This window comes from Narcine bancroftii, chromosome 2, assembly GCF_036971445.1.
Source record: "Narcine bancroftii isolate sNarBan1 chromosome 2, sNarBan1.hap1, whole genome shotgun sequence".
In the NCBI taxonomy this organism is placed as follows: domain Eukaryota; kingdom Metazoa; phylum Chordata; class Chondrichthyes; order Torpediniformes; family Narcinidae; genus Narcine; species Narcine bancroftii.
The window spans coordinates 366,871,801-366,889,057 of NC_091470.1; the positions used below are offsets into that span (position 1 = coordinate 366,871,801).

Here is a 17,257-nt window from a genome sequence, read left to right on the forward strand (position 1 = left end):
CTCCTGGACATTAGCGCAGCGTTCGATTCCGTGGATCACGCTATTTTAATAGATCCCCTCCAGTATGGGGTCAGTGTAAATGTCACGGCCTTGATCCATCCCCAACTGTTAAAATTGGAACTCATCTCTCCTCTTCCTTCGAACTCTGTACCAACTCCCCACAAGGGTGTGTATTGAGTCCCATCCTTTACTCTCTTTAGATACATGATTATGCCTCCACGTATTCTACCAACACCATCAACAAGTTTGCAGACGACACGTCTGTGATTGGACTCGTTTCAAGAGGAGACCAGACAGCCCACGGGGATGAAGTGCAAAGACTGGCAGCACGGTGTTCGGAGAACAATCTCGCCAGGAACTCCTCAAAAACAAAATAACCTACAATAGAATTCAGGAGGAACAGTACTGTTCCAGACCTGTTATACAATCAATGGGGACTGTGTGGAAAGGGTGATTTTTTTCAGGTTTCCGGGCCTGCACTTTGCTGAAGATCTCTCTTGCACAACCAATACCACTGCAGTCGTTAAAAAGGCACAGCTACGACTCCTTGCCCTGAGGATTCTCAGGAAGGTGAATCTGCTGGTGTCCTTTAATCGCTGCTCTATCGAGTGCACTGGCCTACTGCATTGCAAACTACTCGGCAAGAGGGTCCTTCAGAGGGTCATCAGTACAGCCCAGATTATCGGCTACGCACTGCCCTCTCTGGAGAGTTTATATAGATCTCACTGCCTCAGTAGAGCAGCCAAAATCCTGAAGGTCCCTCACCACCCTGGTCATCATCTGTTTGAACTGCTGCCCCCCAAGAGTTGATTTATGTCCATTAAATCATGGACAGACTTAAAAACAGTTTTTACCCCAGAGCTAGACCCAAACTAAACACGGTCAAATGTTGATTTTTCTATTGTTTTATTGTATTGTTTTTATATGTTATTGGATGAAGAATGTGTGCTCAATTTCGTTGTACCTGTGCAATGACAACAAAGACCGTCTATTGATCTTTACTCAATACTTTGATTTATGAAGGCCAATATGACTCTTCACAACTCTAACCACCTGTGATGCCACTTTCAGGCCGATCTGTATTCCCAGATCCCTCTGTTCTTCAGTGGTCTACCGTTCATCGTGTATGTCCTACCTTGGTTTGTCCTTCCAAAATGCAACACCTCCACACTTATCTGCATTAAATTACACCCAATGGTACAGGGGTCAAGACCTGGGGGAATGGGATAGCTTACATCTTTTGTAGCTCAGGCTGAATGGCCTACTTCCTCGAACTGGGAGACAGACCCTACCCTTTCCTCTTGACCAATCACCTGCCTGCCTGCCTCCCCTAAATCCCATCACCTCCTCCTCATCTCTCCATCATCTTTCCCTCATTCAGCTTCCCCCCACCTTTCTTTCCTCTGGCTCTCTCCCCTCTCCGCGATCAGTCCCCCAAGGGTTTTGACCTAAAATGTTAATAATTCCTTTCCTCCCACAGATTCTGCTCAATCTATTAAAAGTTCCTCCAGCAGGATGACTTTTTTTTTTGCAAAAGAATGTGGGAGTCATGAAATGCAGAGTAGGTGGAACATTCACGCCAGGTCAGGCTGGGAATGTCCTCCACTCCCAGCGAGAACAAGGGTGGATAGAGTTTGAGCTGATCTCTGACGATTAACTGATGCAGAAATATTGCATGAAGCGGTAAAAACGGCGGCACCTCTAGAGCTGCTTTAACAGCAGCACTGGCGCGGACCCACAGACAACAGGGAGCGGAGACACTGCGCTCCCACGGGGTCCACCCGCGCAATCAGTCTGCCGTCAGCTCCATTCAGGCTTTAAATGGCCCGTTTAATGGCGCCGACTGTGGTTTTATTTAAAAATTCTGCCACTGCGGGGTTTGTGCCCAAGGTGTCGGCAGCAGACACGAGGGGGGGTTGTAGACTCTGGGGGAGCAGAGGACTGCCCAGGACATCAGAAAATGGGGAGAAGCATAGGAGATGACCCACGGGACGGTGATCGACCAGTGAGGGGTTCTGCGGCTGAAGAACACAGAAGCTGAGGGCTGTTGGCGACGTGAGGCAAGGTCCACATGCAGGTTGCTAGCGACAGTGGTTGAGAGATTCACAGGCTGTGGACCGCTTGAGACTGGGTGAAGGTATATCAGGTATCAGGATGCAAGAGGGTGCTGAAGGCTTCCTGTTCATTTAAGAGGTTTGGATCTGGAGCTTGGGCTGATGGTTTGGACTGGACTCTGGGTGGCTGCGGGAGCACTGAAGGCAAATCCACAGACGCTGGTGACCCTGAAGGGACTCGCTTTTGCTTTACATCCTCTTACTGTAAGAGGTGCTTCAGGTAATTTCTACCGATGGCGAATCTGTTTGCCTTAAAGCAGGCAAAAGCAAATCCCAAGTAATATTGCACTGTCTTTATTACATGACAACAAAGGAAACTTGAATCTTAAAATTCAATGCAGAATGCTGTATAGCACCAGTTCAAATCCATCACTATCTGTAAGGAGTTTGTACCTTCTCCTATTGTCTGGGTGGATTTCCTCTGGGTGCTCTGGCTTCCTCCCTCCCTTGTAGGTTAATTGGGGTATTTGGGTGGCGCAGACTCATGAGCCAGAAGGGCTTGTTACCAAGCCTCATGTCTAAATGTAAAATTAATTTTAGAACTCTAAAAGCTCCAACTTTTGAAGACAGATGAGGACCTATTCCTCAAGCCTGAGTCTCACTATATCAGTAGAAGAAGATATGAGAGTGGGATGGAGAGATAAATTGGTAGCCACTGGAAGGTCAGTCACCCTTGCAGACCGAACACAGGTGCTACACAAAGTGGTCCTGACCAGAATTTGGATTGTCCATCTTGGAGCACTGAACGCAGTCTCCTGGATTGGGAGAGGTGCAAGCAAGTGCCTTGTGGCTTCCTCTGGAAAGACAGTGGAGAAAGCACCAGTGTAGTCTCTCCTCTGGTTACAAGGAAGAGTGCCCTGAAGCACAGGGACAGAGAATTTGGAACTGACCAGGGAGTGATGATGGAAACGGTCCCTGTGGAATACTGCAAGGGGAGCGTAGGGCAAAGATGCATCTGGAGGTGGAATCTATTTGACTGTGGCAGAATGTGTTGTCTGGTGAGGTGAAAGGTGAACACCAGGACAACTCGATACTTGTTCTGCCAAATTTTTTACAGTAAAAGTCCTAAAAATTGGACTGCCTGGGGATTGGGTTGGACGGATTTTCAGAATTCTCGGGCAGTACATCTCTGGCGCTTATGCAACGCACACACTAAATACAGGCAGACAATGCATGCTTGCTAAAGCGATTCTCGGGTGATCCAGATTTCAGGTGAGAGTTTGGGAAGTCCGGATTCTCAGGTGATCTGGATTTTCAGACTTTTACTGCATTCCTTTCACTTTCCCTACTTCTTTCGCACCAATTTACCACCTTCTGTCCTGAATTACACTAGCAGCAACTTTCCAAAAAAAATGCCAAGACTGGGGTGGGGGGGAAAAAAGGTACACAATACATATTAATTCGCTAAATTTATTTCAACAAATCAACTTAGAAATTCATTGCATTTTTAAACAAACTTTAGAACATGTAAACATACTTGCTATGTTTCTGAAACAGGTATAAATACATTTGTTTAACTTTAGTAATCAAGGTAATTACAAAAGCACAACAAATACCACGTCGTAACCAATTAAGGCAGGTTAACGGGAGCATAATGACCATTATTTGAGTTCGCAAAATCTTAGCAATCGGGTGTCAAACTCAGCCAGTCTTGACACAGCCAGGAGATTAGTGGGCAAAGTACCATTAGTTTCAGTTCCTTTAATGTAGGCCCCATTTTGAATATTTCACTCCCATTAAACAAAAAAACCCAATAATTGTGGCTTGGTATGATCAGGTTTCAAAGAGGTGGTGTAACATACAATGGTCCTTCTTAAGAGAATGTAAAATTATTAAACAATGCACGTGGCTTTGCATGCACTAGTTAATTCTAACAATAGGTGTCAACACTGCAAAGTAAAAGCTGGAAATTTACCTGTGGTTCGGTTAGGTTTTAACGTGACTATTTAAGTTTAATTTGTAGGTTTCCCTCGCCCTTGTGCTTCAACTCTATTTCCAAACCGCGCAATTCAAGTGATTCCATTTGTCTGTATCCAATTTAATTTCACCCACCCCTCACCCCAACCTTTTCTGACCTGGCAGGGAGTTTGAAAGCCCGTCACGAGCCCCCATCGCCAATCGCTTTGCTGTTAGTGATCAGCACGTTGTTAGTTTATGCAGCATGCACAAGATCAGCTATTGAGTGAGATCTTCAGGGAGTCAGGGATAAAAGCAGAGCAGAACCAAACTGCAGGTTGGGCTGTCCCACTTCAAACAGCAGCGGGATGGCATCACAGGATTACTTTTTAAGAAAACACGTCCACGGACGTTTTACCATGCCCTTGAGAGTTAATTAGCACAAAACACCTCGTGCAAATTCTTCCCATCCACCCTTCCACTGTCTTTAATCCATGTTTAATGAAGCTACAAGTTAAGGCAGTAAAAATGTCATTCCTGATAGAAATTGAAATTCCGTCAAACACTTAAAGCTGTCTAAATGTTTACTTCCCATTTCCTTTGTGCGTATTTCTCAGCCCAGCAGTTTGAACACCATGTGATCTACTTTCCATTGCATTTTTCCAAAGTGATGTTTGATCAGAGCTCCTCCCAAGGTGAACAGAAGCTTCCATCCCTTTGAAATTAAACCCGGCTTTGGGAGGTGGGTTGTGCGGGAGAAACAGAACTGCAACATCATTCGGGAAATGAATCCTCTGGCGGCCTGAACCTCTCAATTTAAAAGTCAGGCTCTTGCTGAAGGTTTCTCGCTTGGAACTAATGGTCATCTGTGATTTGGTTCTGCACGTATATCTGAAACGCTTAAAAAAAAATTAAATGTAAAAATCACACATTTCCTAGTGTCAACAAACTTAGAGCCCAGCATAAGTGGCTGTAGACAGCATCAGTGTGTTTCACTTGAAGTTTCTCCATTGTATCAAATCAAGTTGCTCATGCACTTTGCGATAGGTTTTTTTTAATAAAAATTACAGTCAAATTTTCTATAAAATTCTGTACATTTTCACAAATTATTGCATAAACATTTCTTCAAGATCATTTTGCATAACAACTGACCACTGAATACAAAATAAAAAGCTCATGTTTCCCTTCTTGCTCTCTTCTTCTTCTTGATCTGCTTCGGTGACTCCCAGCTCCCATCAGATTTTGCTGAAACAAGACAGAAAAAATTTTCTGGGTGTTTAGTCTCGCAATCTGGCTGTCGCCAGCAGAACCCGGATTGCTGTCCTCGAGGAGGTTGTGGTGAGTTGCCCTGCCTGGCTAATGAAGATGCTCCCATAACCCAGACACCAACCCCATGCCATTTAATGGCATTACCATCACAGTATCTACCGCGAACAATATCCTGGGGACTGAGCATTGACCAGAAGTTGGGATATTATGGTAAAGTTGTACAAGATACTGGTGAAGCCAATTTTGGAGTATTGTGTGCAGTTTTGATCACCTAACCACAGGAAACAAATTTATAAGATTGCAAGGGTGCAGAGAAGATTTAGAAGGATGTTGCCCAGACTTTAGGAACTGAGTTACAGGGAAAGGTTAATCAGGTTAGGACTTTATTCCCTGGAGTGCAGGAGAATGAGGGGAGATTTGATAGAGGTATTTAAGAATGTGAAGGGGACAGACAGAGTAGGCAGTCTTTTACCACTGAGGGTAGGTGAGATATAAACCAGAAGACATGAGTTAAGGGTGAAAGGGGAACAGTTTAGAGGGAACATTAAGGGGAACTTCTTCACACAGAGTGGTGGGGGTGTGGAACGAGCGGCCAGCTGAATTGGTGAGTGTGGGCTCAGAATTTGAACACTTAAGAAGAACTTGGACAGGTACATGGATGGGAGGGGTATGGAGGACTATAGACTGGGTGAAAGTCAGTGGGACAAGGCAGAATAGTAGTTTGGCACAACCTAGAAGGGCCATAGGGCTGTTTCTGTCCCCTAGTTTTATGGTTCTACACTGGAGTAGGCATGCATACAATGTGGCTGTAAGAGAAGGTCAGAGGGTGGTTATCTTGCAGGGAATAACTCCCCCAAAAGCCTGTCCACCACCTGCAAGGCCAAGATGAAATGATTGCTTATGTGGAGAGGCCCTGAAACTTTTACTTGCTGCAGCCACAGGTACACGATACACCAACTACAATACTGTAAATGGCGCTGAGCGACACTAATAGTTCGGAACATGGCAATGAAGGAATCTTTAACCTGAATAGTTAAATTTATAATTGTACAAATAGTATAAACTGAAGTCGGGAGTGTGATGCAACACTCTGCATTTGCCGTGGTTAGTGCAGCTTCAAGAAACTTGACACCACCCAAGGCACTGCAGCTTGCTGCATAGACACTCTGTCCCCAACCATTCACTCAGTCCACCACCCACGCACAGCACCAGCTGTTTGTACTGTCTATAGCAATTCTCTGAGATTCCTTCAGCAACACCTTCCAAACACATCACCTCTACCAGCTAGGAGGGTAAGGGTATCACAAGCAGGGGGACATCAACTCCTGGAAGATGCCCTCCAACCTACACACCATGCTGACCTGGGGACACATAACTGTTCATTCACTGTTACTGGGTCCAAATCCTGGAACTCTCTCCCTCACACTGCTGTGAGTACATCCACATGTCAAGGACTGCAGCGGTTCAAGAAGGCATTCCCCACCACCTTCTCAAGGATAACTAGGGAACGTCAATGAAATGTAGTGAAAAATTGTAGCGTTGGGGCAGAAATTCCAGGATTTGGTCCCAGAGACATATTTCCAAGTCAGGAGGATTTTAAACTATGCACTTGCTGTCATTGCCCTCTGTGCAGTAGAGATTAAGAGGACACTTCAAAGATCCATTGGAATTACTGGAACATTCATGTTGGTACACATCTTTAATCATCAAATAAAATTTCCAATCATAAATTCCATTTATGAAGCACCAACAAGACAACAAAAAATTCAAAGTATTATTACATTTTAATGACTAACTTATGTTATGAACTAACAACCCTTTTCATTTTTTTGTTTAGGACGAAAGGGATTTTGTTCGCACCGTCAAAGGAACAGCAATGGAAATTCAAAATAATAGCTTAACATTTCGTACTTTACGGTAATAACTTTACGGTAATTCAAAATAATAACATAACCTTTCGTACTTATCTCTAAACTTTAAATTTAACCCCACTGTGCACAAATGTAAAATGTATATATATGTGGGTGTGTGAGTGAGTGTGTGAATGTGTGTGAGTGAGTGTGTGTATATAATTGAAGTCTCACTCTGAAAAGTCAATTTTTAAAAGTTCAGCATCATTTTAGTCATTTAAATTCTCAGTTCAGAAATAATTATGAAGTGCTTTTAAACATCATATCTTCAGGCTTCTTTACTCACAATCCTTTAGATGAGATGTATTGAGAGATATTCTTTAAATAGAAGTGACCATCTTTTGAGCCACCAATGTACTTCCTGTGAAAAGGAGAATACAATTCCTGTCTTCCCAGAATTAAATCTCTTTACTGAAGATTTTGGAATCTGTTTTCCACATGAAGAATCTGCCCTATTGCCAGCGAATCTGGCTATTTTCTTCCACAATGAATTCACAAACCCAGACAAGGGTTAAACAAACTGGCCATACAAAAATGGACATAGGAGAATTCTGTCCTCTTTTCCCAAGAGACAGCAAAGTGGTCCTCCTTATTTCAAAAGCCACTTACTTATTCTGTTTTCTCCTTTTCCCAGGAGTAACACACATCGCCTATTCTGGTTACTGTAATTCAACCCTGTCTTTCACAAGGTTCCAACCCCTGTGTCACAGGGTTTTGATGTCTGTACTCTCCAAACTGAATTCATTGTCTCTCATTTCGATAATATATTTCCAGCCATTTCTCATGTCACATGGTATGTGACATCATTTCTGTCTTTGAAGCTCAAAGTCTTTTGACACAAATGTGCTAAAAGCATTTAAGTCCACATATGTCTCCGAGAAGTCTGCTTTCTTCAGAACTAAAATGGCCATGCTTTATACTTCTTATTCTTTGGCTTGGCTTCGCGGACGAAGATTTATGGAGGGGGTAAATGTCCACGTCAGCTGCAAGCTCGTTTGTGGCTAACAAGTCCGATGCGGGACAGGCAGACACGGTTGCAGGGGAAAATTGGTGGGTTGGGTTTGGGTGTTGGGTTTTTCCTCCTTTGCCTTTTGTCAGTGAGGTGGGCTCTGCGGTCTTCTTCAAAGGAGGTTGCTGCCCGCCAAACTGTGAGGCGCCAAGATGCACGGTTTGAGGCGATATCAGCCCACTGGCGGTGGTCAATGTGGCAGGCACCAAGAGATTTCTTTAGGCAGTCCTTGTACCTTTTCTTTGGTGCACCTCTGTCACGGTGGCCAGTGGAGAGCTCACCATATAACACGATCTTGGGAAGGCGACGGTCCTCCATTCTGGAGACGTGACCCACCCAGCGCAGCTGGATCTTCTGAACTAACACCTATTGTTTGCAATATCTCAAGAACCATCATAAATCCTTTTCATCTTCTTGACTCTAACTTTAATCAGCATCTATTTTCATCTCAAACTGTCTTCTATCTCAAAGAACATGTGTGTTTAAAATGCTAATGTGTTGTCTTGGCACCTCTGTAACCACCCACAACTAACTTATTAAACCATCTTTAGATAAAATATAGTTTTAACATTAAACTAAGGATTCATATTAATACAGATCTGTTACATTTCAAAGGAACATAAACAATGGTTAAATACAGGCTTTAAAAGAGGGAGATAGTGAGACATGGGTGGAACTGGATGCTTTTAGAAGTCTGGAGCTCTAGCTTTTGACTGCATGACAGCCCATGGTTGGGTAATGAAAAAAAAATCAGGAAAAAGTAGAAGGCCAAAATGAGAGAAATGTCAAGCAGGCCATTATCAGACTCCTGAATTACTTATGTGTGGTAAAATTAGGCTGCCTTTGCTCTGTACAAACCGATCTCTCGTAACTAGAATGTGACTAGATCGATGTGGAGTAGGTTTATGTAAGCCCGGCACAGCTTGGACTGAAGAGTCTGTACTGTGCTGTAATCTTCAAGATTGTAGATTACAAAGAAAGCAGTCTTGAGAAATATTATCTCCTGTGGTGTGAATTAGATAACAAGAACTTTGAGTTTTTAACCAGCTGTAATGTTCCACCAGGCCTTGCCCATTCAGAGCCAGCTCTTCAGCGCTTGACGTCCTGCTTTGCGGAAACTGCCAAAGTGTTTGGCCTGGAAGTCAGCCTGAAGAAAACTGAGGTCCTCCATCAGCCAGCTCCCCACCATGACTACCAGCCCCCCCACATCTCCATCGGGCACACAAAACTCAAAACGGTCAACCAGTTTACCTATCTCGGCTGCACCATTTCATCAGATGCAAGGATCGACAATGAGATAGACAACAGACTCGCCAAGGCAAATAGCGCCTTTGGAAGACTGCACAAAAGAGTCTGGAAAAACAACCAACTGAAAAACCTCACAAAGATAAGCGTATACAGAGCCGTTGTCATACCCACACTCCTATTCGGCTCCGAATCATGGGTCCTCTACCGGCATCACCTACGGCTCCTAGAACGCTTCCACCAGCGTTGTCTCCGCTCCATTCTCAACATCCATTAGAGCGCTTTCATCCCTAACGTCTAAGTACTCGAGATGGCAGAGGTCGACAGCATCGAGTCCACGCTGCTGAAGATCCAGCTGCGCTGGGTGGGTCACGTCTCCAGAATGGAGGACCATCGCCTTCCCAAGATCGTGTTATATGGCGAGCTCTCCACTGGCCACCGTGACAGAGGTACACCAAAGAAAAGGTACAAGGACTGCCTAAAGAAATCTCTTGGTGTCTGCCCCATTGACCACCGCCAGTGGGCTGATATCGCCTCAAACCGTGCATATTGGCGCCTCAGTTTGGCGGGCAGCAACCTCCTTTGAAGAAGACCGCAGAGCCCACCTCACTGACAAAAGGCAAAGGAGGAAAAACCCAACACCCAACCCCAACCAACCATTTTTCCCCTGCAGCCGCTGCAACCGTGTCTGCCTGTCCCGCATCGGACTTGTCAGCCACAAACGAGCCTGCAGCTGACGTGGACTTTTACCCCCTCCATAAATCTTCATCCGCGAAGCCAAGCCAAAGGAGAGAATGTTCCACCAGGCCTTGAACATAAACAGTTCATGTGAATGAACCTGATTATGTAATGATTACCTGTGATCATAAAGACTGCTAGATATTAAATTCTCCTTTGCCATGTCTGTAATTTTCAAAAACTCAGCCAAGTTGTTCTTCCCTCTGCTGAAACAAATTGTGTTTTTAAGTCCAGGTTGGATACTTTTGTTCAGACTGGGGATCATTTCACCAAAAGAGGTAAGGGTTAGACACTTCTATGAGCCTTCTCTGCAGTTCTCCATGTATGTATTCCTCCCTCAGTCCTCCTTTGCTCATTGTCCAAAATTCTATTGGCCCCATTCCTGATTGTATATCCACAACTCTCCTGTGAATCAACATCAAGGAGCTACAACAAGTGAGTAAACAGATTAGTGTTTTTGCCTGGACCAGTGAACTCGTCGAAAAAGAAATGATGAGCACTGACAAAGTGATGGTGGAGGCTGGAAAAATAGGGGGCATTTAAGAGACTCAGAAAGAAAAATAGAGGGTTATGAGGTAGGAAGGGTTTAGTTTTTTTAAGGTATACAGTAAACCCCCCCCCCCCCAGTATAAGGCACCTATGGGGATTGGTAGATGCCGGATAAGTGAATTTGCTGGTCACTCGAGATTGCGTGTTGCGTGATTGGCGAATTACCCACCGGGGTGCCAGTTTTAAACTTTCATATTTTTTCCCTATTTATTTTCCACGATTCCGTAGTAGGTAAATTATTGGAAGGTATTCTAAGAGATCAGATCTACAATTATTTGATTAGCCAGAAAGTGATTGGGGATAGTCAATGTGGCTTTGTGTACACAATAGATTGTGTTTAACCAATCTTATAGTTTTGAGGAGGTTATAGAAAAGTTGATGAAGGAAAAGCAATGATGTTGTCTGCATGGACTTCGGTAAGGCCTTTGACAAGGTCCTGCATGAGAGGTAAGCCAGGAAGGTTAATAATACTCTGTATTCATGGTGAAGTAGTGAACTGGATTCAACAATAGCTGGATGGGAGAAGCCAGAGAGTAGTAGTGGATGATTGATTCTCAGATTGGAGGCCTGGGACAAGTGGTGCCTCAGGGATCGGCGCTGGGACCATTGTTGTTTGTCCTCTATATCAATGATCTGGATGATAATGTGGTAAATTGGATCAGCAAGTTTGCAGATTGGAGATGCTGTGGACAGTGAAAAAGGTTTTCAAAGCTTGCAGAGGGATCTGGACCACCTGGAAAAATGGGCTGAAAAATGGCCGATGGAATTGAATGCAGACAGGTGTGAGATGTTGCATTTTGGAAGAACAAACCAAGAAGGTAGGGCACTGAGGAGAGCAGTAGAACAGGGGGACCTGGGAATTCAGATACATAATTCCTTGAAAGTGGCGTCACAGGTGGATAGGGTTGTAAAGAGAGCTTTCGTCACATTGGCCTTCATAAATCAAAGTACTGAGATGGGATGTTATGGTAAAGTTGTACAAGACATGGGGGGGGGTGGGGGGGGGGGAAATTTGGAGTATTATGTGCAGTTTTGGTCACCTAACTACAGAAAAGATACCAATAAGATAGAAAAAGCACAGAGAAGATTTACTAGGATGTTGCCCAGACTTCAGGAACCAAGTTATAGGGAAAGGTTAAACAGGTTAGGACTTTATACCTTGGAATGTAGAAGATTGAGGGGAAATTTAATAGAGGGATTTAAAATCATGAGGGGGGATAGACAGAGTAAACATAGACAGGTTTTTTCCACTGAGGGTGGATGAGATACAAACCAAAGGACATGGATTCATTTTAAAAGGGGAAAAGTTTAGGGGGAATGTGAGGGAAAACTTCTTCACAGAAAGAGCAATGGGAGTGTGGAATGAGCTGCCAGCTGAAGTGGTGAATGTGGGCTCAATTTTAACATTTAAGTAGAGTTTGGCCAGGTACATGATGGAAGAGATATGGAGGGCTATGGTCGGGGTGGAGGTCAGTGGGACAAGAGACTAGACACAGACTAGAAGGGCTGAAGGGCCTACTTCTGTGCTGTAATGTTCTAAGAAAAACCTGACCTTTTTTTTGTCAGAAATAGATACAGATGCATGTTATTCATTCTGGATTTTGGATCAAGGATAACCAACAAAATCATTAGCTGAACTGAAAGCAGTTATAGTGCAATTCTCATCATTCAGAAATGTGACCAAGCTCCATGTTAAATTCTAATTCAGTGTTAACTTTTTAACATTTAAGAAGAACTTGGACAGGTACGTGGATGGGAGAGGTATGGAGGATTATGGATTGGCAGCAGGCCAGTGGGACGAGGCAAAAAAAAAAGGTTTGGCACAGACTAGAAGGGCTGTAGGGGCCTTTTTCTGTGCTGTACTGATCTACGGTTCGATGGAATCTCATTGAAACATTTCCAATGTTGATAGGCATAGACAGAGGAGATGTAGAAAGGTTGAATCTAGGACAAGAGGGCACCACTTCAGGAATGAAGTGCATCCACTTGGGGGGGGGTGAATCTGTGGAATTCGTGGCCACAGACGGTGAGGAGGCCAGGTCTTTGGGTGGATTTAAGACAGAGATTCTTGATTAGCCAGGGCATCAAAGTTTATGGCGAGGCCGGGGAATGGGGCTGAGTGAGAAAATGGACCAGCTCATGATTGAATGGCGAGCCATTCTTCAATGATTCCCTCTTGTCCTTCAAGGCAGGAGGACTACCCATTGTACTACCCAGAGACCACACGAGTCTTTCAAGTTCATTTACAGGACATGGGTGATGTGGGTAAGGCAAGGGTTTATTGGCCATCTCCAATTTGCTTGTAAATCAATGGCCTTCCAGAGGAAAGCTGAGAGACAATGTCAATATCACAGCTTTGAAGTCACTGAAAATGACTGGATTCTCTTCCAACAAGGAAGTGAGTGAGCCAAACCACTACACTTACCTTCCACAGCTGGAAGGAGTTAATTTCTCAGCTCCTTTCCGATTAAAAGACTGTTGAAGTTTTTTCTACTCCTGCCGTGACAAATCAGGCAAAAGAACCACAGCACTTTGTGGACAGCACACAATTTGCATTGAAATACTCATTTAATTCAAGTATAAACCAACTTTAAAAAAAATATAGCTGGAAATATCAAAGGCAGTGAGAACAATGCTGGTTGTGTTCTACCTCACACCACACATGTAAAAAGTGACATCTATAAATTGCATCTTGACGGCAGGATACTATAAATCCATTGAGTGGTAAGCTCGAGAGCCAATCAAAACTGCACAAGCAGTCGTTAATTTGAGAAACCGTTTCAGTATCAAAACCCAGAAATACCTCGGTGTCAGAACAGAAATTCCCTCCACACAAGAGTGTGGACTCGCATTTAATAGCAGAGCCCATGCGACTGTGCCGAACATGTCAGAATCAAACTAAAACTCTGCTCTTTGCACTTGAGAGATATCCCCCCCCATCTCCTTCAGGTCCATTAGTCTCTCTAGAACATGAAAAATGGTGACACTACCGCGGTGTGTACACGGAAGAGCGGAGACACAGCGCTGCTTTGAAGGGTTCAACCACTTGATCCTAATGCCAGCGCCTCTGTACAGACGTTAAATGGCCAGTTCAAGGAGCTGACAACGTTTTAAAATTAAAATCCTGCAACCATGGGTCTTGTGCTTCAAGTGCTCAGCAGCAGCCTCGAGGAGGGGGAGCAGTGGACCGGTGCATGACCCCAGAGACCAGAAGAACACACCCCCCCCTCCACATTGAGAAGGAGAAGCAGGACAGTGACACGGTCGGGGGACCCCACATAGGCTGTAGGCTGGTAGAGACTGGCTCACGGGAACCAGGATTCGGTACTGGGATTTGAGAGGGTGCTGGGGTCAAGAAGAGCTCCCTAAGGGCCTCAGTCGCTGAAGGCTTCTTCATCATGTCGCAGGTTTGGATCTGGACCCGGGTTGATGATGGCTTGAATGCGAGACTGTGCAGCCTCAAAGGCTGTTGAAGCACTGGAGGTGAATCCACAGACACTCAGTGTCTCTGAAGGAAGTCTCTTTTACTTCTCTTTCTCTTAATGTTAGGGGTGCTGGGCAATGCTTTACGGCAGACAAAAGTTGGAAGTATATTTTGAAGTACATTTTATGTATTTTATTATGTAACAATAAAAGGAAATGAACACTATGTGAGCATCTTCACCACAAACTTCATCCCGACAGGCTCAACACAAACTTTAAGGACAATTAGGGAAGGCCAATAAATCTTTTTAATACAACTGCATCCTTACTCTGCGTTTGGTACTGCAATTGCACCATTCAGGGGAGGGGGAAAGTCTTTGACAGAATACAGGTACTGACCTGGTGAAGGAGGCTGGCTATTCTGTTTAGCAACAGAAGCCGAAGGTTCTGAGTCAGATAGTGTGTCTGGCACTTGGGAAGTGATATCCTGGGAAGAACTTTTCACAATGACAGCTGGCTCTTGGCTGCTTAACACCGGCTGTGTCTCTTCAACCTGCAGAGCAACAGCACCTCATTGAACAAGTTCAACACATATGAAAGAAGTACAATTTCAGAATGTACAACATGCACAGTTGAAGTGCCTTCGCAACTGAAACATTAAGTCAACCTTTAACAAGCTTTTGTATAATGCAGAGAAATACTCCATATGACTTTACAAAAGGCTTAAAGAGAAAATGAGTCAAGTTTAAGAATAGTGGGGAGGGAGTACCCAAAGCTTCATAGGTTGTGATATTACTGTAAATATTCGAGTATAATGCGAAAAAAATTTTAAATCAAAATTTGAGCTCAAAAGTGGGGAGGGGGCGGCAGTGGGTTCGCATTATTCACGAGGTTATAATTTTAAAAAAAAAATTCTGTCAGGTTTAACACCTGCTGATGCATTCTATACAACTTGAAGAAGCAACCATTGAAAGCTCTATGGGTAATATGACGAATAAATAAATCTAGATTTCAATTCACTGCCCGACTCACGCCGCCAGTCTCCTTACCCGCCCAACTCGTGCTGCCGGAGATGCAACCATTGGAAGCTCTGTATTGACGGCTGCGCGACTAGGTTGGGGGGGGGGGGGGGGGCGGGGTGGTGGGAGAGATGGCAGCGCGATTCGGGCGGGTGAGTGAGGGGGTTGTATTATACACGGGGGTAAAATTTTTCTCCCTTCAAAAATGGGAGGGGAAGGTCGCATTATACACAAAAATTTACGGTAAGAGTGCAGGGCTTAGGTTGCAATGGGTAGTGAGAAATAACATGGGCAGCAAGGTTAGTGTGTAGTGGTTAGTACAATGCTGTTACAGCACCAGTGACATGGATTTGAATCCCGCTCTGACTGTAAGGAGCTTGTATGTTCTCCCCATATCTGTGTGGGATTCCTCCCAGTGTTCAGGTTCCCACCCACCATCAAAAACGTACAGAGGATTGAAGGTCAATTGGGTGGCAAGGGCCCATAGGCTGAAAGGGCATGTTACATGCTACATATCTAAATTAAAATAATAGTGGGCAAGTGCAAGAAAGCCCGAGGTTAGTGGAAAGTGGAATCGATGGATAAAACTGAGAGGAACAATTTTAAATTCTGAGGAGCATTTGCGAGCAGTGTAGTGGATGGGATGCACTTGGTCAAGGATGCAGGGAGGCTGAATGAGAAGTTAGTGATATATTTGAACATAATGCACAGAGTGCTGGAGGGTCTTGAAAAAGGCACAGAGGGCTGGAGCATCTTGGAGAAGGCACAGAGGGCTGGAGGGTCTTGGAGAAGGCACAGAGGGCTGGAGGGTCTTGGAGAACGCACAGAGGGCTGGGGGGTCTTGGAGAAGGCACAGTGCTGGAGGGTCTTGGAGAAGGCACAGAGTGCTGGAGGGTCTTGGAGAAGGCACAGAGGGCTGGAGGGTCTTGGAGAAGGCACAGAGGGCTGGAGGGTCTTGGAGAAGGCACAGAGTGCTGGAGGGTCTTGGAGAAGGAACAGAGGGCTGGAGGATCTTGGAGAAGGCACAGAGGGCTGGAGGGTCTTGGAGAAGGCACAGAAGGCTGGAGGGTCTTGGAGAAGGCACAGAGTGCTGGAGGGTCTTGGAGAAGGCACAGAGGGCTGGAGGGTCTTGGAGAAGGCACAGAGTGCTGGAGGGTCTTGGAGAAGGCACAGAGGGCTGAAGGGTCTTGGAGAAGGCACAGAGTGCTGGAGGGTCTTGGAGAAGGAACAGAGGGCTGGAGGATCTTGGAGAAGGCACAGAGGGCCGGAGGGTCTTGGAGAAGGCACAGAGGGCCGGAGGGTCTTGGAGAAGGCACAGAGGGCCGGAGGGTCTTGGAGAAGGCACAGAGGGCTGGAGGGTCTTGGAGAAGGCACAGAGGGTCTTGGAGAAGGCACAGAGGGATGGAGGGTCTTGGAGAAGGCACAGAGGGCTGGAGGGTCTTTGAGAAGGCACAGAGGGTCTTGGAGAAGGCACAGAGGGCTGGAGGGTCTTGGAGAAGGCACAGAGGGCTGGAGGGTCTTGGAGAAGGCACAGAGTGCTGGAGGGTCTTAGAGAAGGCACAGAGGGCTGGAGGGTCTTGGAGATGGCACAGAGGGCTGGAGGGTCTTGGAGAAGGCACAGAGGGCTTGAGTGTCTTGGAGAAGGCACAGAGTGCTGGAGGATCTTGTAGAAGGCACGGCTGGAGGGTCTTGGAGAAGGCACAGAGGGCTGGAGGGTCTTGGAAAAGGCACAGAGGGCTGGAGGGTTTTGGAAAACGCACAGAGGGCTGGAGGGTCTTGGAGAAGGCACAGAGGGCTGGAGGGTCTTGGAGAAGGCACAGAGGGCTGGAGGGTCTTGGAGAAGGCACAGAGGGCTGGAGGGTCTTGGAGAAGGCAGGAGGGTCTTGGAGAAGGCACAGAGGGCTGGAGGGTCTTGGAGAAGGCACAGAGTGCTGGAGGGTCTTGGAGAAGGCACAGAGGGCTGGAGAGTCTTGGAGAAGGCACAGAGTGCTGGAGGGTCTTGGAGAAGGCACAGAGTGCTGGTGGTCTTGCAGAAGGCACAGACTGCTGGAGGGTCTTGGAGAAGGCACAGACTGCTGGAGGGTC

At 45.6% G+C, this 17,257-nt stretch overlaps 1 protein-coding gene across 2 annotated transcripts in view; it reads right to left on the reverse strand.

Moving 5' to 3' along the window:
• Positions 1-3,510: 3,510 nt before the first annotated feature.
• The window catches only part of LOC138755844 (protein LYRIC-like), a 114,687-nt gene continuing 100,940 nt past the window's right edge, over positions 3,511-17,257 (reverse strand). The window contains exons 11-12 of one of the 2 annotated variants that reach the window (XM_069922562.1): positions 14,553-14,706; positions 3,511-5,255 (exon numbers count right to left, since the gene is read on the reverse strand). In XM_069922562.1, the coding sequence (XP_069778663.1) occupies positions 5,185-5,255; positions 14,553-14,706 (225 nt within the window). In that variant the 3' untranslated portion in view covers positions 3,511-5,184. The remainder of the gene's footprint in view (positions 5,256-14,552; positions 14,707-17,257) is intronic. The other variant, XM_069922563.1, reaches the window with a different exon arrangement.